This window comes from Pipra filicauda, unplaced genomic scaffold, assembly GCF_003945595.2.
Source record: "Pipra filicauda isolate LSUMZ 115617 unplaced genomic scaffold, ASM394559v2 scaffold243_size1161148_pilon, whole genome shotgun sequence".
Taxonomy (NCBI): domain Eukaryota; kingdom Metazoa; phylum Chordata; class Aves; order Passeriformes; family Pipridae; genus Pipra; species Pipra filicauda.
Window position 1 is genome coordinate 202,696 of NW_024104358.1, and position 23,769 is coordinate 226,464.

Below are 23,769 nucleotides of genomic sequence, written 5' to 3' on the forward strand. Positions count from 1 at the left end.
TGCCAGCCTAACAACCACTAGTGGATAGTAATCAGAGGGTCTTACTAGACCGGAGAGTTTTCCAGTAATGTCCCTTACCCAAGTCCCTGGGAGACAGCAGACTTCCCGGTGGATTGGGTCCAGTCTGCACACTAGGCCCTGTTCCCCTTAGAAAGGAGTCTCCTATCACAACTGCCCTTCTTCTCCTCTCAATAGAGGAGGTTGTGATGTGGGGTACAGGTGATGCTGCTTTAGGAGGCCCCTCTATCCCAGAGGGACCTTTGCTCATCTCATCAGTTGTCTGGCCTTCTAGTTTCAGAGCCTCATACCTGTTGTAGAAGGTGCCAGTCCTACTTGCCAAATTCTGAGAAGGAGGAGGAACATTGATCCTGGTATGTGCAGTGACCTGCTTCCAGCCCTCATCTTTAACAACAGTCCCTTGACCAACAGTCCTCTGACTAATTACCCTGCAGGGTTCTGAGCCCACCTGCTTCTCCACTACAATGAAGGTTCGAGACTCCTGAGAGTCTTGAGACTGTAGTGTCTCTGAAAATAATTGGTTTCCCTCTTGGTCTTTCACTTGAATACTACGAAGCCTGTTCACTTCTTCCTGTAGCTCCTTCACCTGGTGACGCAGCTCTTCAACCACGGCACCTTCTGAAAAATAACCCTCTGTTGGCCCCAGACTCACAGAGAGGCATCAGGCACTCCTGGCTACCTGCGACCTGCAGAGCTGCAGTAACAGTAATCATAACAGTTGCCTCTCATTTTCAAAAAAACAGGGATGGGCCTCTACCTGAGCCAAGGATCTTCAATATGTTACTAGGAAATGAAAACAAAGAAGTCTACTTGAGCTGAAGGCCAGCACCTTTCCTAGAAATGGTATATACAAAATGTGCTCTTAGAAGTGACAACTACTGCTTTTATCAAAGTTTACAATAAACAAATCATTTCATCAACTAGTTTCCATACCTAAAACACACACATTTGGCAGAAAGACTTAAAAGTATGGTGGAAGTTGTGTCACTCTCTTAGCCAACTTAAAGAGTTAATGGGGACTGGGAGTGTACGTTAATATTATGCTTTGACACTTGAATATAAAAATTGACTGCTACCATTTGCTTCTTTTAGACAATACCTTTTAACATTAAGCAGAGTGCCACATTTGAGAACTCATCCAGACAGAAACAGACCCATTGATGAAAGACAGCTGACAGTCTCTGAACTCACAGGGTAGGTCCAGGTAATCCCAGGCAGTCACCAATCTGTCCCCGTTTATGTGGCACTTTCCATTTCACACCTGTACAAACGAGGGCTCAGCTACAGACCTGGCTGGAACAACCTCTGGTGCAAAGCATGCAAACAAGACCCCTGCCCAGCCCAAAACACAGCAGTACCAACTGCACCCAGCCAGAGCCCCAGACAACCACAGGAGCACAACTAGGAGGAGTTACAGGACTTCATTCCACACAAGTCAGTCCAGCATCTCCTGCGGACACATGTTTAAAGAGGTTCACTTAAGCTTTGAACTGAGTTAGAACATAGTGACAAATTATGAGACCCCCTGAGGTAAGGGAAAGTGAAAGAAGGTTATATATATATTGCATCCACGTCCCCTTAAAATACAGACCTACTGCTATTTTAACTAAGATTACAGTACTTCTTTAAATGTAAAAAAGTCATCAGTAAAACTAATTAAAAATTTAGCTCAATAATTAAACTTTAGTTGCTCTGAAAGAAACTGTGGACTAATAAAACAGCCGCATGCATGTATTTAATGAACATTAAATTTTACACTAAAATTGCTAAAAAACATTAAGAAAAAATAGATTTTACAGTTAAATATATAAGAAAGCTTTAACTTTTGTAAGTAATCTGAAAACAGAAAAAAAAATCAAACATTTAAAAGTGGGGAGGATTTGCCCCATCCTCACAAAATTATCTTTCTTGTTTTACAAAGTAGTGGATCTTAAAGACATTTGGGCATTACACTGTGTTTACCATGTTCACATCAACTACCTTCCTCTATATTAAAAGGGAAAAAACTGCAACACATACAGTTGAATAAAATGCCAAATAACGAAAAGTAAAATATTATTTCTTCTTTATACTACTCTGAGATATTTGAACTACAAAGGTTGAAATGTTTTCATTCAAATGTTGGTTTTCCATTTCATAACCATACGTATTTTCAACTAAATCAAACCACCTTCATATCAGCCCCTACACAAATTAAGACTTCCACATATACAGGGGTGTATTGAAAATATCAACGGTACTTGAAATGCATCAATTTCAGTAATTTGAAGTCTCTTTCAAATTCAAGATTAACAGGATATCAAAATCACAGGGACCAAGCTAAAACCATCTGATAGCTGTTTTCTCCCATTATACACCGTTTGTAGCAAGCCTCTGGCTAACTCATCCTTCACAACCTCCCCAGACTTCCACTCAACCTGCCCTACTGCACCACTACTCTTACACCGTTTCCAGCCGTGACTCACCCTTGATAAAAGTTTAACCCACTGCTTCTTCTTGCAGCCATCCTGGACACAGGAAAAAAATCCTTTGCAAAAACCTTTTTCTTAATGGAGACTTAATCAAATGTCCTTTCACTCTGTCTACACTGAAGAAACCAAAGACACAATTAATCCCAATTAAAAACTACTGTCACCATTACATTAAACACTAGTTGGTACTTAGTTATATACTAAAAAATAGGGGGGGAGAGGGAATCTACAGTAGCAGATAACTAGACAAGAAAAGCAGTATCGTTAGAGGCTGAATAATATGCTTAAGTATTCACGACCAAATCAAATACCCAGGTGCCACCAAACAAGCAGCTCTCAGCAAAGCCTCAAAAAGTTATAACCTACACAAATTACAACTTGTATATAGTGATGGCTTTATTTCATGTCTGCAAAACTGCATGAAAATTTTATCAAGAGAAGGAATAAAGACAGATCTTTCCCCTATTCAAGTTATTAAGATGGATCAGATTTTATTAATTTATTAGCAAGAATGAGTGGGATCAGAGGCTAGACCCAAATGTTCCTTCTTTCATGTTGAAGTGCCATTTAAATGCAAGAAGAGAAAGCAAAGGGAAATCTTAAGGAGCATGTCTGCATTGTACAGAGGCTGTGCTGGGAACCCAAGGCTGGTCAAGAAACTGGCTGTTTCACAGTACAGAGCTGTGCCCAGGGCCTCCAACCGTCCATCTCTGCGACACCAGCTCCTAAGGGACATGGCTGCACCACACCAACATACACAAGTTCTTACTGACGTCTACCCTGATCCTTCTGTCGGAGACGACAGCGCCCCATTCCACGCGAACTCCTCTGTCTGCTCCCAGCAAGCCTGAGTTATTATCACTCTCTCCATGCCATGATGTGTCCCAGATCTGCTGAAAGTCATCTACTGCTCTTTCAGATTACAGGTCTTGTTTAACAGGTGCTTTTGTTCCCAGGTTGACACACTGAACTAGCATCTCTCTCATACCAGTTTACCCATTTAAGTACTGCCTTGATTTTTGCAATTCCTCTTTGTATTGTGTCAGATTAAATCTAAATCACAGCAATGACAAGGAACATTGATGCTGTAAACAGACACCTCTTTAAATAAAGTTGTGATCAAAGCATCAAGTAGCCCAATAAAACCCAGGTGGCTCTACCTTATCGTATGCCGTACTCATTATTTCAAGTGGCCCATTTAATACATTTTCAGGTGTCAACAAAAGAAGGTTTGTGCCAGTTCTTTCATTTCTGGCTCTGGTTATGTACCTGGTGCCTTTTGATAAGAAGGTTTAATATTAAAAAAAAAAGAAGTTAAAAATACTAATTTTAAACTCAGGCTTTTTGCCAGAGTTGACAAAACCACAGAAACCAGCGTGGCTTCGTATTATTCACTATCTACATAAAGCTTAGCTAATTATACAGGAATACCAAATGAAGCAAGTTTGCCATAGTTTTCTGTAGGCCAATGTGTCTGTCCTGGAAAGTCGAAAAAATTCAATGGCAACTTTAAGAGACTTAACCTGCAAGTTTCATGTAAAAACACGGTTAAAAATTTTAACTACTCACGAAAGTCTTTACCTTTAAAATTACTATAAGCTCTGATGGCAAGCAGGCAAAGAGAAAAAAAAAGCTGATTTGACATTTATTCTTCATTTTAACTTGGTGCTTTATGCATCCAAATATATCAATTAATTTTTCACTTGAAACATCATAAGAAAAATGTTTTGGAAGATTCAGTCAAGCATCATACAATAGAACACTGGAACAGGAACTCTTTTTAAAATGTCATTTTAAAACATAAAACACAAAGCTCAAATTTCTACATTTGAGGATAGAGGGACCTTTTGTTTTTAATTCTATACCATTGCATCAAAGTAGAATTTTACAAGGAGCTCCCTCATCCCTCACCCTGTCCTTCCTTATTTCAAGTAGTGCCTTGCTTCCTCCGTAAGCACATTTTAATTTCTGACCCACTATTTCAATTTCTTTTGAAACAAAAGAGTAGACAAAATTTTTGCATGGAAATCAGGCTTAGAGGTCTAACATTTTCAAAATGCTATGGCATTTCACCTTCCAAACCCCCATTTGCCTTTCAGTTATTACTGAAATTTCAGTTTCCAAATTAGCCAGGTAGAGATGCCAACAATATTCCACTGAAAGCCATTAAGACCTGGACACCTAAACTCCAGTGCTGTTTCTAAAATGTTTGAGCAAGTACGTGTTTGTATAATGTTCAGGACACCCAGAGCCAGCTGACGCCTCTGGGCATGAGCACAGTAAAGCATAAATCAGGTCGCGCTTCCCAGTTTGAGAGCTACGTAGCTTTCAGGGTGGGAGCACTAACCTCGTTCTAATTTACATCTAAACATTTCTTATTCCCACTCCTTATTCCATCTCCTCAGCATTCCTCACATCTCCAGCACTTGGTGCCTATTGGAAACCATCACTATATGCCTCCAATTCTAGTTTCTGGAAATCGATCAAACCCAAACCAATCCTCAACTGTCCTTTAGTCTTCCATCAGTAACACACCACCCAATGATTTTGACACTGAACTAATCTAACAAGCAAGCACGTGACAGAGAGTGTGTATGTGTATATATACACACACACACACATATATATATATGTATATGTGTATATATATATATACAGGCTCGCAGGGAGATATTTCATTCCCATTCTTTTGCTTTGAAATTATTCTTCCTATTCCTGAGGAGAATTGTCATGTTTGGTCTAGTTCCTGAATAGTTGATGCTGCAATCTTGTCTTTCTTGTATGTGATGGAAGCTAGGTAACTAAACAGCAACACATCGAGTCTAGAAAATCATCCTCAGTAGAATTGAAATAACAAAAAATAAAAAAATCCTGCCCTTAAAGCTTTAGTTACTCCTTGTAGGACTGAGGAAAATGTTTTTCAACTGCAAGAACTGCTAGGCACAGGGGACGAAGACCTTCAGAATTTCCTGAGTAACAAAGACCTCCATTTTTACGAGTGCTTGTTGTTCCACTGCATGAGAAAGGCTGTTGAGCCTCAGTGTGTACCGGGAGTGGCACCCAGTGTCCAAACTGCATCCTTACAACAGCGTCTTCAATTCCCTTCTCAGTCTTCCCTCGTTCCTTTCTCCCAGGCTGCAGCCTCAGAAAATCAGCAGATCTATGCTTAAACTGTACATATACTTTAAGTAAAGCAGTTTACATAAAGTTTTTGCCAAACTATTTTAATCAACAATGCATAGATGAATCAAATTTTCAACTATTCAATGTGGAGAACAACTATCAAGTCCAGTAAAATAATTCAATTACATCATACAGCTACAGATTTAAACTCTGAATGAAATCAACATTTGTGTAGACTATGGTCTTTCAACTGTACTCAACAACTGACATCAGCCACAGGCTGATTTATTCTGGATCACTTGTACTGCTTTAATAGCCCCAAACAGTCTTCCTAAACACGTTTTGTTAGAGCAGAAATACAAATCACCAAAAGAATTGGAAAAATTAAAATAAAAAACAGAACAAACCAATCAACAACAAACAATTTTCATGTTCTGCAGCTATGCAGGATTTTAAGATCATCTACTGTGCTTGGTTAAGACAACTGAGTAAAAATGAGAGTAACAAATCCAGCAAATAAAGTTGTTTTGTTCCTTCCAAAACTGATCAGAGGGACAACACTTACTTTTAAACAAGATTTGACACCTGGACTAAGCTATAAAGAAAGCTTCCCCCAACCTGCTGCAAAAGCTACAATTTCTACCTTTTTCTTTCTTTCACTATCACAAACAGTTCAGAGTTGCACAAAATAGATTAAGGCAAAACACTTAATGATTAGAACAATTATCCCAAAACATAAAACAGCTACTATTCTATCAGTAAGTAAGAATACAGTATGGAGCAATACAAACTGGTAAAAAGAAAAAAAAACAAACAAACAAACAAACAAAAACCACGAAAAAAGAACATGCTGGGGGGGGGGAATGTATTTCTATCTACACGTGAAAGCCAAATTACAAATTACAAATACCCCTTTCAGTAATTTTACCAAACTTCATCTGGTCAGTTTTCCTGTTTCACTAATATCAAAACCTAAACTCCAACATAACCTCTCTCCCCTCAAACAATGAAGCCCAGCACTATCTGCCTCACGTGTCTGAGCTGCAGGAACATTACCTGCATCTCTTTGGAGTCAAACGCCTCGCAGCCAAGTGAAATTCTGAGTTCATTAAAACATAAAGATTAGATCTCGGCTGTACTGCAAATATCTCTGAACAAGCTTTTATTTCTCAACCAAAGGCACAAAACTGGCACAATTTAAGTTTGCCGGCAACTCCAAAACCCCGACGTTCGGTGTCTGTCGTTCCTCCCTACCTTACCCCTCCAATTTCTCTGCTACATAAAAGCACACCATAAAAGCTGCAAGACACTCGGCACGGAGCAGGTTTTTATATATAAATATATATATATAAATATATATATACATATAGACGCATATATAAATACATATACACACACACACACATAGACACTGAATACCATGTTCAAATCTTGTTGAATTATTTCCCTGGTAAGATTTATTTTGTTTCAACGAGACTTCCACTTGCAAACACACGCACACATTGCACAGCAAATATATCTCTTGTTAGGTGCCTAATATGGACAGGGAAACCATTTTGATTATTCTGTGCCTGCTTATGCATTGTCCTGCAAAACAATAAGATAGAACAGCAAGAAACTAGCAATTAAGAGAGTCTGAATGCACATCGGGAATCACTAAAATCCACACTAGCCAAGTCAGGAACAATATGACTGATGAATAGACCATATTATATTAGGATTGTTAGCAAGTGTTAAAAAATTATCCTTAGCAGATGTCCCTTATGACCTAAATATATCTCACAAAGAACATGCCTGTCTTGTTTTCTAAAAAGTTTTAAGAAATCCTTCCGTTTCTATTATCGACTAGAACTCCACGCTGCTGCATGTTGGCTATAAATATGTACAGAGGATTTATCACACTAAACCTACAAAAAAATATGAGTATTTCACTGAAGGGTAAACAACCTATTTTAATGTGTATTTTTCTACTGCATGAGTTTACGTTGTACTGAAGCATGTAATCCAATAAAAGAAATCAAACTGTGTATTCAGCAAACAGCGAAACAAAAGACAAGCTGCAAACTACAGCAGCTGACTGACACACCACAAACCAAAATACAGTAAATGTCTTCAAGTTAGATGGGTGAGACCCTTATCTGCAATAAATACATTTTGTGGATACAGTCAATAAGGAATTATATAAATTTAAGCTACTATACATTATTACATGTGCAACTATGCACACCCTGTTCTTCTTCAGTTTAAAGAAGTTATTATTTAAATAATAAAGAAGTTAAAGAGCTTTTATTTTCTTAGATTTTGCTGATATTAAGATTCTATACACCGGCCTACCAAACTACAGAAATAAGCAAGATTTGCTCAGTTTGAGCTGTCTTGGTTACTCCATATATTTTTGACTGTACCACTGGATTTAACAACACATACTAATCATAAATAAATAATGCTAAAATACAGATATAAACTTAAACTCTATTAAGGATTTTTCTCTCTTCTATCAAAGACTAGTATTTATCTAGAAAGTCTTTTATGTTTCATAATTATCGTGAAACCACTTCTTATCTCTTTAACTCCACTGCTGCAGTAGGTTTCCTGTCAGCAAAATGGATTTCAAGTCTGTTCCTGAAGTATTCAATTCAATATTCAGTCCTGAATCTTGAGCTAGTTTCATGTCTGCCTTTACATCAATAAAATAAACGCAAACTCTACGAACAAAATAGGTCCAACTTGGGTTTAATGTGTACTATACTTTGAGTATGGATCATTTTCTTAGAGAATAATGCTATATAATTTTTCCAGATTATGCAGTTGAGAAATCCATAAAACACTATGGAGGGAGAAATAAGAACCAAAATTATATTTCTTAATTTACTGCTACCACTTATTTCAATAAGTTTCTATCGCTTTTCATCCAGATGTATTGATTTGAATTGCTTTTCAATAGAAGTATAGGCATTTCCTTCATTTTGGCTCTCAGGAAAAAAATATGGGATTTGCTCAGTTTGCTGTGCTTTCCTTCAGCTCCATCAAGTTTATTACAGCATTCTTTGGGAAAGGAAATGGCTAAATACTTGCATTAGCAAAAAAGGAAAGGAGGGGGAATGGAAAGAGGTAATAAGAAGGTGTTAAAAGAACTCTCTCTTCCTCTTGGTCCAGTCCCATTGGGAAAAATGTTACCAAAAGAACAGACGAGCGTAGAGTCCAAATGTATGGCCAAAGCTCAGAGCAGCCACAAGGACCACAAGCAATGGGTCCCTGAAGGAAGACATGCAAAAAGCACAGAGTGTGATCCAGGCAGTCCAATGGAAATGTCCACTCCTGTACCACATTGTCCAAGATGAGGAATAATAAACAAGGATGAAGAAGTTGAAAATTTTTAGCAGAACTGACCATGCTGTCTTCACACGGTTTGGGCTTCTTTCTGGATGAAGCTTTAGCTCCTCCAAACACAGAGGTAGCCTAGAGCCACTACTTTGCTAACTTCAGGCACCCAAAGCAGCCACCTACCTCAGCTCGGCAAGATAAAGACAGGATCTAACCAGGATGTCTATAATGTCCTAGCAATTGCATGGAAAAACTGCTTCTTTAAAATACAAATGGTTATCTCCAGACTTTTTTCCTGAACTGTAGTACAGGAAAATTCGAATGCTTAGCAAAAGAGAGAGTACATCTGGGAAAAAAAAAAAGCCAGTAAGTTTCACCATTGCCATATGTTCACAGAAATACTGTTTCACAAAATGGTCTGTAGTAGAAGGACAAAAATTTCTCGTCAGTCTCTGTTTTAATAGGAACTAGCACATTAGATACTGTTTTCCATAATATTTCCACAAGTTAATGATAAAATACAAACACAAGGTCATTTGCACCTGTGCCATTTAAAGTGTGTGGAAATATAAAATATTTTCATATTTCTGAATTCTTGCATATTCCCCAAACTGAACAAATAAATTAAAAGAATTTATAAAAATTAAAAAACCTTCACATTCTTTGTAACTCATCAAAAATCATTTTTGAGTATTCAGGGTAAATAACCCACATTTTCTCTCCCCTAGTAAACAGCAAGAACGAGGCTTAATGTTTTCAAATCACTCTCACAAACTACAATACAGGCACAAAATTCAGATCGATGCCTGAAATCAAATAACAGATATGAAATATCTGAATATACTGTTATTATATAATTGGTTATCCTCTTCTGTGCATTTTTATGTCTTTAGTCAAAGTTGAGCTGATTATAGTACCAGAAAAAAATCAAATTCAGAACAGTTCATTTGTATTATTTTACCTAAACTGCAGGTAAAAGAAATTGGGCTTTCTTACTGCTGACCACATAAAAATTAATGAGTTTCTTCAAGTCGCACAGAATTATATGAAGCATCCATATAACAAACTAAATTATTGTATATAATGATTTTAAATAAAACATATAACTAAGATAGAACACAAGCTATAAAGTAAAAAACTCTTGGCTTCAAGCTGAAAACTTACATATAGTGAAATGTTTAAACACGTTACTGAGCTGGATACAATCTTCCAGCTCATTCTAATATTGCTAAAAGATGATTACATAGAGCAAACTACATACCTCTGAAAACAGAAGCTTCTTTAACTTAATTTCTTAGGGTTAGTAAGTGAATATTCTTAAGCATATTTTTCAGTAGAGTTCAGTGTGTAAGTTTATTAAATATGTTAATAATATCCCCTGCAATCGTGAATTATGGTGGGGGGAAAAAAAAAAAAAATCAAACAACCTATGACAGAATTTCAGCAGTCATAAGGTTTTTCTGTTTAAAATTACCCAAGGAAAAATGCCATGAAATATGTTTCCTTAAAGAAAAGAAAAAAAGGCTAAGAGCTAGTAGAACATTTTGCATTTAAAATCAAATTACACTAACTTCTTTTGCAGCAAAATGTCAATGGAAACCGATTTAAATAAAACTTTAATATGCCTTGTACTTTAAAGAGTAAAATGATCTCTTTTTTGGATACAAAATTAGGCGTTGAACAAAAGGATTAACCTACCACTTTAAAGCATTGCCTCTACAGTAAAAATCAACTTGAAAATCCAGAAATGCAGTAAACAAAGCATTTCAGGCAGTTTGTGCAATACTAATAGAAGATGAATAGTTGATATGCAATTTTTAAGTTTACCCAGTCCGATAGTATAACCCCCTCAGATAAACCAAGAAGTTCCATCACAAATGCTGCCTTCCCTTTCTTAGTTACGTGTGGCAGAACTGGAAGCAAAGAAGCAAACCCGCAGGACAAGCAAGCTCCTGTCCTGCTTTTAGGATACATACACATGGAAATGTCTGAATCAAATGCTCTTCATGTACACTGAGCCTTCGAGCACACAGCACATCCAGGCTGACTTAAGAACAGAAAAAACATTGAGTCGGGATAGCCAGTGTATTCTGTAACATATTTTCTGCATTCATTTGTATAAAAGATTACATGCACGTTATCAGATGAGATCACTGTATTCCTGTGCCGTCCGCAGGCCCAGGATTCCCGCCGGGAAGGCGGCCCCGGCGGGATCCGTGCGCTGGGCAGGAGCGCCCTCTGACGGCGGCTCGGGCCGTGCCCGCATCCCGGAGCTCCCGAGCGCGGACGCGGGGACACTCACGTACCCTCGTACCCTCCCTCTGCTCTGCTTGAGGGAATTGAAAGCGCTTTTCCACGGCACTTGTTATTACAAAAACATACTTTGGCACAGACTGCCGTGTCTGATAAAGATAAGTCCACGTGTCTGCACATCCAGAGCCTGCACCCTGAAAAAGTAGCCTTTTATCGGGATTTCTTCTTCCTTGTCCCATAAAGACAAAAACCTCCCGTCAGTAGAGGTAGGTTTGCAAAGTATGAAAACTTAGGCAAAACATTTAACATGCTGCATGCCTGATACTCCACTAAATCATTACCATTACACAAACCATGCAAATATTAGTTTCCTTTTAGGAAACAAATCAAAAGTGACAGGTAAAGTACAAAATAATTCAGGTGTGATTACCAGTTTTATTAAAGAACCTTGATTACGTGATATATCTTATTTGATGATAATTAAGCACACCTAATAACTAACCTCTTTGTCCATCAGTATATTCCAAAATATACTGGCCATCCGCAAAAAAAAATATGGAAGAGCAGATGAGATTGAGTTTTTGACAACTCACCATCCATCCTCTATCATAATCATCAGAATTGCTTATATAAATTAATCCTTATCGTCTACTATTTCACAAATTCATTACAGCCAAATGATAAAGAAAAAAAATCCAACTTAAAATTCAATATCCTTTTTATACAGAGAACAAAGCGAAACTTCATAAATGCACGAACAGACCTGACAGGCTTTTGCCAGCACTTAGTAATTGGAAAGTCAACATTTACATAGTATGGCTTTTTTCCTAAATTACTACAGGCCTTATGAAAAACATGGATGAGGAATTCACATAAAGGACTACAACTGGAGTCTGAACAAGGCTGTGATTTAGGAGCTTTTGGGTCATCTGTTCCTGTCTTTACTGAAATAAAACTCAAATTTCATGTAACTTGATTTCTGCATTTCATAAACATTTTCTTACAACAGAAAACAACAGACATGAGTTGCAACTGTTATACCTCAAGAGAATAAACCTAAACAAACAAAAAAAAAAGCCCCAATAAAAAAGGCAGCTAAAACTGCATCTGCCTATTCAGGACACAGTTACTGAGCGCTCATGGTCTGTCCTGTAACAACATAAGAGAAATACAAGATATGATAAAACTTTTTGATTAAAATGGGAATAACTGAAAGTTGTTTTCATTAAAAAAAAAAAAAAGACAATTTATGGAAAAGAGACGAATCGACACTGCTAGGGGGCTGTGATTTAATGACATCACAACTTCTACTGAAATACTAGCAAAGGAAGGTGACACTCAGAGTCCGTTTGTTCCCTGTTGGTATATATGCACTGTCTGTGAGATTCTGGTTTCACCATACAGTGGTTTCAAGCACTTTAGGGCGTTCAAACTGCCCCTCCAGTTGTACTCACACAGTTGTTTGTGGAGCCAAATTATTAACATAATGGAACAAAAAAAAACCAAACCCCAACCCTCTACAAACAATAGTCTTTTTTATGAAGATGCTTTTAAAAAAAACCAAAACAGTCCACCCAACACCCCCACACCTATGCACTGACACACAGTATGCTGGGAAGCCTAAGAACTTCTATGACTCTGGCCTTGAAGCCCTTATAATGTCAAACTGGTGCAGGAGACCACAGGCATCAAGAAATGCAATTTCAAGAACAAGGCATCCAATAGAACAGGAGGGGGTCTCAATAGAGACAACACTTGCTGCATCCTCACTGCTGGTAGACAACAGTTCAAAAGAACATGTTCAGCTCATTGCTTTATCTTAATTTTCCTAAGCATGTTCCTTTTAGCTACCTCACTTCAACAAGGGGACCTCCACCTTAAAAAGAACTCAGAGGTACTGAGGTATGCCCAGCAAAGGGCAATAAGGCTCTCAAAAGGTTTAGAGAACATGTCTTACGAGGAACGGCTGAGGGAGCTGGGTTTGTTTAGTGTCCAGAAGAGGAGGCTCAGGAGGGACCTCATCACCCTCTACAACTACCTGAAAGGAGGCTGCAGTGAGATGGGGACTGGCCTCTTCTGCCGCGCCTGCAGTGAGAAGACCAGAGGAAATGGCCTTAAGCTGAGACAGGGGAAATTCAGATATTAGAAAAAAATTTTTTCACCACTGTTGGGGTGGTCAGGCATTGGAATAGGTTGCTAAGGGAGGTGGTGGAGGCATCTTGATCTGGTTCAGTGCTTGAGGGGTTACAGTGGCAGTGCTGGATTGATGGTTGGACTGCATAATCCTGTAGGTCTCTTCCAATCTTGATGATTCTATGATTCTACCCGGAGTCCTCTGCTTCTGCAAGGGCCACGTACCACAGGTGACTGTGCTGGCAGCGCTGCAGGTGAGGCTCAGCAGTGCAAACTGCTGCCTCTGGCTGAGTAAAACCCTGAAGAAGTGCTATTTATGCGCTGCAACACGTTTCTCCACATGAAACTGCATCCATTTGAGGCTAAAGAAAATGGTGGTTTCATGGAGATGTTGCACCGCGTTATTTCTAGTTGTTTCTGACTGATCATACAACTAAATTCAACCTACAGCACAGAAAAATACAGGGAATGGAATCTTTAATCATTTTGATACTTCTAACCTGTAAACTGAAAAACAAAATGAACCTTCTCAGTAAGAAAGTAAAAATCATGTTGGGGGGCAGAGAGAGAAGGCAGCATCAGCTTTTCATCTGTAGAATTTCAGAGGAAATCTAATGAAAATTCTAAACAGTTATAAAAGAAGAAAAAGTTACAACCATATAGAACTTATTTTGATGTATAATTATATAACTGTCTCAAAGTTTCTACTGGTATAATTACCAGAGCACTTAATTTATTAGCTTTGTAACTAAGTTACTAAAATATATTAGGCTGAAATAAATCTGTTTAAAAATAATGTCTCACAAGATCAACAAAATACAAGTTGTATATTTCATTTTTAACTCTTGGATTTCCAAGAAAGAAATATAAATTTCCTTTAAACAGGGAGAAAAGCTACTCGGTGAAAACCATAGAAGATAAAAACTATGAAGTGAAAAGAACTGAACATGTTGCTTAGAGACAAAATTTATAGTCACAAAAAATACATTTATTTCTCAGGAAGAATACACAGAAAATATGGTTGTTTGTAAACCTTAACTGAAAGAAAGCAAATCTATGCTCAGACAAAGGCTTGGAAGTGTCCTAAAGTGAAAGTGCTTCTCATAAAAGTACCTTCACAAAGACAAGCTGGAATACTGCATCATTTCACAGAAATGCCTAAGCCAAAAATCCTTACAACAGAAACCTGACAGAAACCCTGAACAAGAGCTGAATCCATCAGGTGCAGGACCGGAGAGGGAGGGGAGAAGCAGGGAGCACAGGAAAAGGGGTTGCACATGTAGATCACTGAAAGTATTTCCATAAAATTAAAGATCTGTGTCTTGAAAAATAAATTTAAGGCCTAAGAGGATTTAAGTGCACCAGCAATAAGGAAGCACAATTATCTGAAAAGTAAATGCTTAAAAGTCCAGAGCGCAGCCCCAAAATACCAAACATTCACACCGAAGCATCTTATGCTGAAGACTCAACAACATACCACATTTCTGCAATTTTTCTCCATTTGCTCCACATCATCAACTACACTTCACCTACAGATTTCTAACAGAGCTGGGTTGAGCCTTCCCATCCCCTGTAAAAATCTCGTGCTGCAGCAGGCCAACCTAAGTGTTTAAGACTTCCCTGACAGGAAAATCTTACAAAAAAAAAAAAAAATCACACTTTGCAAAAAGAATCATAGGAAGACAACACTGCAGGAGAAACTTTCTAAGATGAAAAACACCTGTGGATTCATAAATGGTGGACAGCCCTCCCAGATTTGTAATAAGAATTACCTGAAGCTAAAAAAACCTCTCACGTTTTCTACAGTTTCCAGAAATAGTCCAATTTAAACTGCACTAAAAAATGTTCTTGCACTAAAAGAACAACTTTGAGTATGCTTTTTTTAAATAAAAAAATTAACTTTTGACAGAATTCTGTAACAGCAAATAGTCAAAATTTGATATTATCTCAGGCATTAGCAGCAAGGGACAAAATGGCACCCTAACAAAAGCATAACTAAGCATATCTGAAGAAATGGTTGTTGACAGCAAGTTAGAACTACATCTTTACCAAATTGGTTCATAAATGTCATGTACACCTATTTCAAGTTCAGTTTAAGGATACTTTCTCAGCACCCTCAAAAATGTGTTTTGTATTAGACTTGCACAGTTTAAAAGAGGGAAACATTCACTCAAATGTGTCTTGCCAACTACCCAACAGTTTGTTTGCTCAGATATCACCCTCTTCTACAAAAGCTCAACTCTCTTAATAACGATCACCTCGAGACAACAAGACAAATGAGTATTTTTCAGGTGACCTGTTCCTACAGCTCTTGCAAAATTATATAGAAGAAGTTATTTTTGGGGTATATTCATTCAATTCTCAGCATAGCAGATTAGAAGTTTCCCAACAGACAACCACTCCGTGTTTCCTCCCCTCAGAAGGGCAGCTGGGGTAGTGTGTTCCCTCAGTCAGTGCAACAGTTCATGCCTCAACATAAGATCAAGGGTGACAAAACTCTGCTAAGAAATGCTTTCTGCATGATCAGAAATTTGGAATTTTCATAGGATTGTTCCTATTTCAGAATTTTAGACAAGGGTGAAAAAAAGTAACAAAAATACACACTAAGGCAGAAGAAAAGACAATACAACATTATACTAACAGAAGAGCACAGCGTTAGGTATTATTCTATGTGACAGCAGTGCTGAAGTGCCAGGGCCCTTATATTTTCCCTCCATATCTCTGGGCCTGAATTTGTGGAAATATATAAAGCCAGTTATGATACTGATGTAACATACAAGTCCTAGGGGAAAGAAAGTGCCCTGTTTGGTTTAGTTTTTAGCATCCTGAATTTTAAGGTTCTGGCACATAACAAGAGATTTCTCTGAATTATCTGCATCTAGAAGAAAAAAAGAATCTTTTGAAAATCTGGCAGGATGCTTGCATAGGGAAACACAGCTCCAGGGAAAACAAACAAGGAGTATTTATAAAACATTATTGTTTTTCACATTGGCAAGACAGAAGAAAACTCTGAGGAGCCTAAAAAGATACCGAATGCTCAAAAGACATTTTGTTCGGGTTTTCATCTTCCCTAGGCTCTACCACACAGGTTAAAGGCCTGAACAGGCCCCAAGTAAAGGAATGCAGAACAAACCTGAGTGCTGTGCACTTCCTGAATGGTTCAGTCTATTTAACTGTATTTCACTGAGAAGAATACAGAGAGAACATCCCTGTGACCCACACAGCAGAGACTAGGGAAGATGGAAACCAACAGACAATGTCTCCTGAGGTTGGCTTACAGGGCTCAGCAGAGCCAAGCTCCCCTGACCTGGCTGCAGACTCCCCAGCACTGCTGGAGGCAGCATCAGCCCCACTGCCACAGGCTCCCTTCCCACTCCGGCTGCTCCGCTTTCTGTGCCCGCAGCACGGGAACAGAAGCTGACAAGTGAAGGGATCCAGGTGAGGAAAGCTCCACCAGCATTGACTTTGGACTTTACTTAATGCCAGGATTCTTGCCTACTTGGTGAAAAAGGGAAAAAGAAAGACTGGCATCAAGAATACTTTCAGGCAGGAACAGGTGAACTCTGCATATCAGCTCACAAGCTTACAGCTCAGCATGATATCCATCAGTGAGAAACTGAAACTATGAAATTGTCTGAAACTAAGAAATTCATTTCACCTATCAGCTACATGGAAATAATTCAGCCATTTTCTACAGAAAAAACATGAAGCATGGGCTCCAATTAAGAATTTAGATTACTTTAATCCTTTGAAGAGCTCTAGAAGAGAAGGAATCTTTAAAGCATTTTTTAGGCCTTAACAAAATAGAGTTCTGACTCAAGCACCATGTCAATGTAGGAAAACTAAGACTCCCTTTTGTTTTGCATGTTCCTTATAGAAAACTCTATAATCCCACAAAAGAAGTGATAAAAGCCAGCTAAGAAACCTTACCAAGTTGTAAAGAATTCTTAAAATTATCTCTCCTTTAAAGGCAAGGTTCGAGATTCTTTTGTTATAAAACAAAATATTAACTTAATAATTCCTTATCTCATTATAAGCAAGAAAAAGAAGTTTATACTTCCAGATTAGGCAATCTTATTGAAATTTAAAACTCAAACTGAATTATCAAAATTAGATAGAATCAAGCTTCCAACTGCAACTAATTTGACTATATTGCCTCTTTGGTTACTCTTGAAGTTAAACTGACTCTCTTTAAGCCCTAAAAGAGAAGTTTTTCTACCAATATCATTAAATACACACACACATGCATATATTACCAAGATTAGAATTGTAAGACGTTTAAATTTACTCTAGAAATTTTATGTCATTCTGTGTCCAGCTAATTACATTGACTTGCAGCGTCAAGAACAAAACATCACTAGGACCACTAGGATCAGTAGGAAACACTGAAATAGAGAGAAACCTCCAATGCTACTTTCTAGCTCATTTCAAGAAGCAAAAAGATCACCCAGATTTCCAGTTAGCCAAAGCCTCTTATACTTGGAAAGCTCCGCTCTCCAGGCTTTCCACGAGTACATAACACATACAAATAAACCCAGAGAGGAATCTACATGCTGAGCTACATCCACATGTGTGTGTATGCACACATGTACACACAGCCACTTCCATAAAAAGCTTTAAAGTCTACTGGAATTCTAGACAGGAAACTAATGTACCTTCCTGTGTGGACAGTCTTACCCTAAAGTGTGTCCATATAACAGAGTATTTATCACAATGACTTTCCTTATACAGACAAGCTTTAAGTTGGATAATCAGGATGGCATTGCAATTATCCCATTGATACTTCACATCATATTAAAAAATATCTCTGAGTACATACAAGCTTCTGCTCACTATAGGGGAAAAAAACCCTTTTAGCCCGTATGGATCTTCTTTTTTACCTAAAGTTTTGCAAAACTGTAACCATTACCTTCATCAAAGTCTGCATCATCTTCTGTATGCTGAGGAAAAGGGAAGCAATTTGTGATTTCAAGTCTGTCATCCACCACAAGACCCAGCAGCACTCCTTGGACCACTTCATTCCCTTGTCCTTCTTCTTGGTAATGTTTAATGATCTTTAACACAACCTAGAATACAAGACAAGAAAATCATAATATGCAATGCATTTTTTTGGTCCTCAAACTACATATCTGGAATTCTAAATTTGTTGAAGTGTTGCACAGATTAGAGCTGCAAAACAAGTGAGCTACTGGCTTAAACACCAGCAATTTTAATACAGGTTGAGGAATAGGCAGCCATCCTAATATTATAGGAGAATAAAAAAGTCCATTAAATGAACCATCAAAATGCAGTTCTAAACCAATTTTCTGAAACACCATTCTAAAATGAAATATTGATCCTCTTTTACTTTATCTTGTTGCTGTTAGCTTTTAACAGTATCTCGCAGCACCAATAAGCTCCCTCTTGAGGGAAACACTGCACAAGAAACTAACAAAAACACCTTGAGTAACTATGCGGAAACTGGTACGAGTTTTGTAAAAGGTGCAGACCACATCAAATTTCAGTTGCATTAACCTTTAAAATTACACCTCACTGCAGTTTTACTTCAAATACAGTTCAATTTATATGTTTTGGGCTGTGTCATAGGGTATTTAAGAAAAATCAATGATAAAACAGAGAAAAAAAAAGATGGACAAATTACTCATAATATTTTTAACAATGTAGTTCACACTTCCTTCCTAAATCTGAACTCTACAATGAATCATTCTCATGAGATGATATTGTAAATTGGAACAGTATGAACAAAACCACTCAAAACAGTCAATCATTTGCTAGCAACAATTTACACTCAAATAACATTTTACGCTCAACAACAAGAATTAGAATAAGGTAAGACACCAACCACAAACACAGACTTGAAAAAAGCTATGCTTTGCCCATGTTTGTTACACATAAGTGGGGTTTAGTTCATTAAACACTAATCCATCCATTCAAAACGCAACAGAAAATGTCTGATGATTATTTTCATTAAAGTAATACTACCTGAATGTCTGTTGGCAAACAGACTAGTTTAACAGATTTCAGCTCAATCACCCTGGAAACAGATTTTTTATAAATACTGGTATTTAGTGAACATTCTACAGAGGTGGGGGGAAAAAAAAGAAGTTAAGCTCATACTTGCACATGAGGAACATATATTTGTCCCTAGCTTTCTCCTTGGTTGATTAGCAAATGTCACAATTTTTAAAACACCATTAATGTGTTTTAAAGCACCACAATACAGGTAAAATAGAAGAAAACGGAGACTAAGAATAGAAATTCTTTACAAGTTCACTGTCTTCTTTGGCTAAAATGGGAAAATAATTGCTTCATATACAGCCTGCTCTGGGGCAGGGCAGGGAGGTAGAACTGAAAAGAAGCACCTCTTTCCAACTAAGTTAGATATAAACTGGACTAACACCCACTCATTCCTTGTTTATTCACAGTATCACTCAATTGTGCCTCCTCTTGCATCCAGATACACTTGCACTGGAGATTCTCGATCATCGGCAGAAAACACTATTTCACTCCAATACACATTCACATGTGTCACTCAGGTCTTTTGCCACCACACCTTTATTTAATTTGTTAAAACAGGTCTACAGACCAGAGAGACAAAAAGATACTCTGGTTATATACACCTCATTTCATAAGAAAATAGTAAGGAAATTAAGATCAGTGGGTGGTGAAGCAGAATTTAACAGTGATGGAAGCAGTACAGCAAACACCTTTTTGAGACCACCTGGATGTAGAAGATGAATGTACCACAGAGCTAGCACATAAATAATATTCAACTTGTATTTAGGGTAAAGTTCAGATTTATCATACACTTGCCATAAGCTCTGTCTTCCACAGTCAAGGAATCCATAACTAACCTGCCAGATTACGGCACAGCAAGCTCTCTGCCTCCTATAAAATTATTCTCAGCATCTTCACAATCTTGTAAGCTTCACCTTTTCCACTTTTTCTCATTAGCTGCTGAGCTCTCTATGCACACGCACTGTCCCTACTATTGGAAATACTATTTGCCTGTTCGATTTCACTCCAGAAGCATTTGTGATACGATGCCAATTTTACTGCAGTGTTCCTGATGATAATTACTCACAGAAAGCAGCCACAAATGAAACAAGCATGGGCTATTACAGAGTATCAATGATTTTTCAACCACAGAAAACTAGGATTTCAACACTGCTAAAGGCTAACCAAATACCCCAATTTACAAATAAATTATTACTTAAGTCTGCAGTTTTTGATCTCCAGCCTGAAGATCACAGCAGACACTATCCAGGGAGATACAGACCCCAGGGATTTAGGCCTACCTGCAACCTTGTTTTCTAACAGAGTCTGAGAAAGGGAGCAGAGAAGGTCACTAAATTTCGTGTCTATGACTGCACCGGAGAATACATTAGCTACCAAAATAATTTATAAGAAGATGCATCTAATGACACACTCTCTTAAACTCATCTTGAAAAACCTGCCATCAAAATACTACCCTAAGACCAGGCAGGAAATGTGCACTGAAACTTGTACTAAAAAAAGACCTTCAGGTGCAAAGTAAAACTATTCCTCTAGTGATAACAAGACCAGTTTCAAACTCTAAAAATGCCGTGGCCATTTATTTGCTAGTCTAGATACAGCAGGAAGAGCCGACCACTATACAAACAATGCCATGACCTCTGATACTTCATATTGAGTAAACTATATATATCCCCCAAAAAAGAGCACTAACTTGTATCTAGACATTTCAGGGAAAAAAAAAAAAAAAAAGATGTTATGTTTATGAAGCTCTGGAACAGAATCAGAATAGTTTTATTGGTCTGAAAATACATGTAAGAAATATTAATATTAATAATGCAAGTAATACAACACACTCTGAAAAATAAGAATTTTTTCAAATGACATCACTGCACCAGTATAACCCATCTCTCATTCAATGCTGATTCCCCTTACAAACACTATTTACAATTCCCATCCATCTATTCCTCTAATAATAGATATTGCCCCTTTGTACAATTATAATACCCTTAGACCCGACACTGCTATGCCACTGCTACACAACATTAACAGTAACCAAACCACATTTCAACTGTTACTTTTATTTAAGTAATGCAGCTGGGCAGCCAGGAAAGGTTATGTCCTCAAGGAGAAAATATATAAAATAACAAAAAAACCCAGATTTCTAAATTCTAATACCCCGAACACAAGTCAATAATTGTATGCAGTATGATTTAGTAAATTAACATATAAGAAATATTCAGGTACATAACAACTCTTTAGAAAAGGATATACAAGTAACTCCTACATAAAACTCAGGAGTCCCCCAGTCTTGTAAATTTAGTGTTTAAAATACCAAAGTATTTTAATCACTTGGAGTAGCCACTTGTCAGATTTTAATTGCCATTAATCCTAAAAAAAAACCCTGCAGTTCAGCAGTGCTCCTAATCTCCAGATCTTCAAAGCACTGTTCCAACATTAAGAATGAAGTCATACTACAAAAAAAAAAAAAGGCGCCATTCTGAACCTATTAAGAACATCAAAGATACATATTTTAACTGTATAAGGCCAAATTTTAACTTTGGCAACATCCCAACATCATGGTTGTTAATTTCCGAAGTTTTACCTCATTACAGAACTACGTGTAACATGAACCCTCAGCTGAAGCCTGGTGAGCCTTTGGGGGTCCCGGGAAGATCCCGCTGTAGGGACACTAATATGCCAAGATGCACATTTCTGCATTTCTCGACAGACAGACAACAGCAAATCAAAGCACTGATGATTCATTCAGGACTCTGTTCCAGAGAGCTGAACGTCACCACATTGCAACCAGATTTCCAGTACCTGTGTCATGTCTTACACATGTGAAATCAAAGGAGAGAGCTGCTGTTAGCCCACTGGATACATGATGTGACACGCTGATCTACAATCTTAAATCAAGTATTTAAATCTTTTTAAATGCTTTTTTAAAGTGCCTTTTGCCACCCCAGAAAGCTTTGTGGGCACAACCGCTACCACCAATTGTCATCATCTGGGGAGAGGATGAGGAGAGAGTCGAAGTAACACCGTGTCATGTTTGCAAACCAAACATAACTGACATGGGCATCCATGTGGAAGGTGCCATGACACTCACATCCTCTCGGTATTTAACACCAGTGAAACTGTGATCAACATTTAGCTTGGCAAGAGGGTCTTGAAAGCTATCACTGATAATAATGTCTGATATATTTTGAATACATCCATACCACACAATGAGCCTTCTCCATGAATTCTTAAAACTCAAACCACGAACTTTTATATTTAAGTGTTACAGTATGAGCAATTTTACTTAAAATTCTAGCATAAGCCAAGTTCAAGACAGAACTGATAATGCAGTTTTGTAAATGGATCCATCTCAACTATCATTACTAACAATGACTCATGCAATTGAGTTTGACTTGAGCTAACCTTCAAGATGCCTAGAATCAACATCTACCTGTTACACATAAAATGCATATCTGCCCCTTCTGGAAAGAGAGTTGAACTGTTTAGCAATTAATATTCACGTGAAGACATACCAAATTTCACAAATCAAATTTTTCACTAATTTAGGGGCCCTGTCCCCTTCCCCAAGTCACACTACACCAAAAGCAAATCTACAACTGGTGTTGTGCTGAAACTTTACCAATTAGCTATGCAAAATTGAAATTTAATTAAATAGTTCTGAAATTCTCAAGTAAGCATGGAATGGCTTTGTTTAATAAACAAAGACTTAGAAAAAAATAGGAAAAACTAGCTATAGTGAAACATGGACCATGCTAACATTTTTAATAGTTCTAGATGAGGTTTTTACACACTACAGATAAGTGCTTAGCCTATGCTTACAAAAGACAAGTTCTGGAAACTGACCAAGCAAAAACTTGCCTTGAACTGATTTGTCTCCTGGCTATAGCACCACTTGATAAGACAGTAACAGAAAGACTCAACTTTCCTGCCAGGAGAAAAGAAACTCAGAAGTAAATTAAAGATACCATTGCAACGATTAAGAGTAAGAAAACATATGTCTAATACACATAACACTCTCCTCCAGATGATTAAGGAGACAGATGTTTACAGACACTTCACAGAAACCGGTTCTAGAAAGCATTGTGACAGATAACACGTCAAAAGCACAAAATCAACAGGTCGATACCCTGGTCTCATAGGTGCTGGATATGAACAAGAATAAAGCCATGGCATGAGGTCAACACTAAGCTGAGTGGTGAAGCTGACAGACCTGAAGGACAGGATGCCATCCAGAGAGGCCAGGACAAACTTGAGAAGTGGGCCCATGGGAATCTTATGAGGTTTAACAAGAGCAGTTACAAGATGCTGCACTTGGGTCAGGGCAACCCCCGGTACAAAAACAGGGTGAGGATGAACAGACTGAGAGCAGCCCTGCCGAGAAGAACTTGGGGGTGCTGATGGATGAGAGGCTGGACATGAGCAGGTAAGG

At 37.9% G+C, this 23,769-nt stretch overlaps 1 protein-coding gene across 1 annotated transcript in view; it reads right to left on the reverse strand.

The window, feature by feature from the left end:
- Positions 1–23,769, reverse strand: part of EIF3H (eukaryotic translation initiation factor 3 subunit H) — an 86,512-nt gene that overhangs the window by 51,704 nt on the left and 11,039 nt on the right. The window contains exon 2 of the mRNA XM_027730575.2: positions 18,232–18,388. Within this exon, the coding sequence (XP_027586376.1) occupies positions 18,232–18,388 (157 nt within the window). The remainder of the gene's footprint in view (positions 1–18,231; positions 18,389–23,769) is intronic.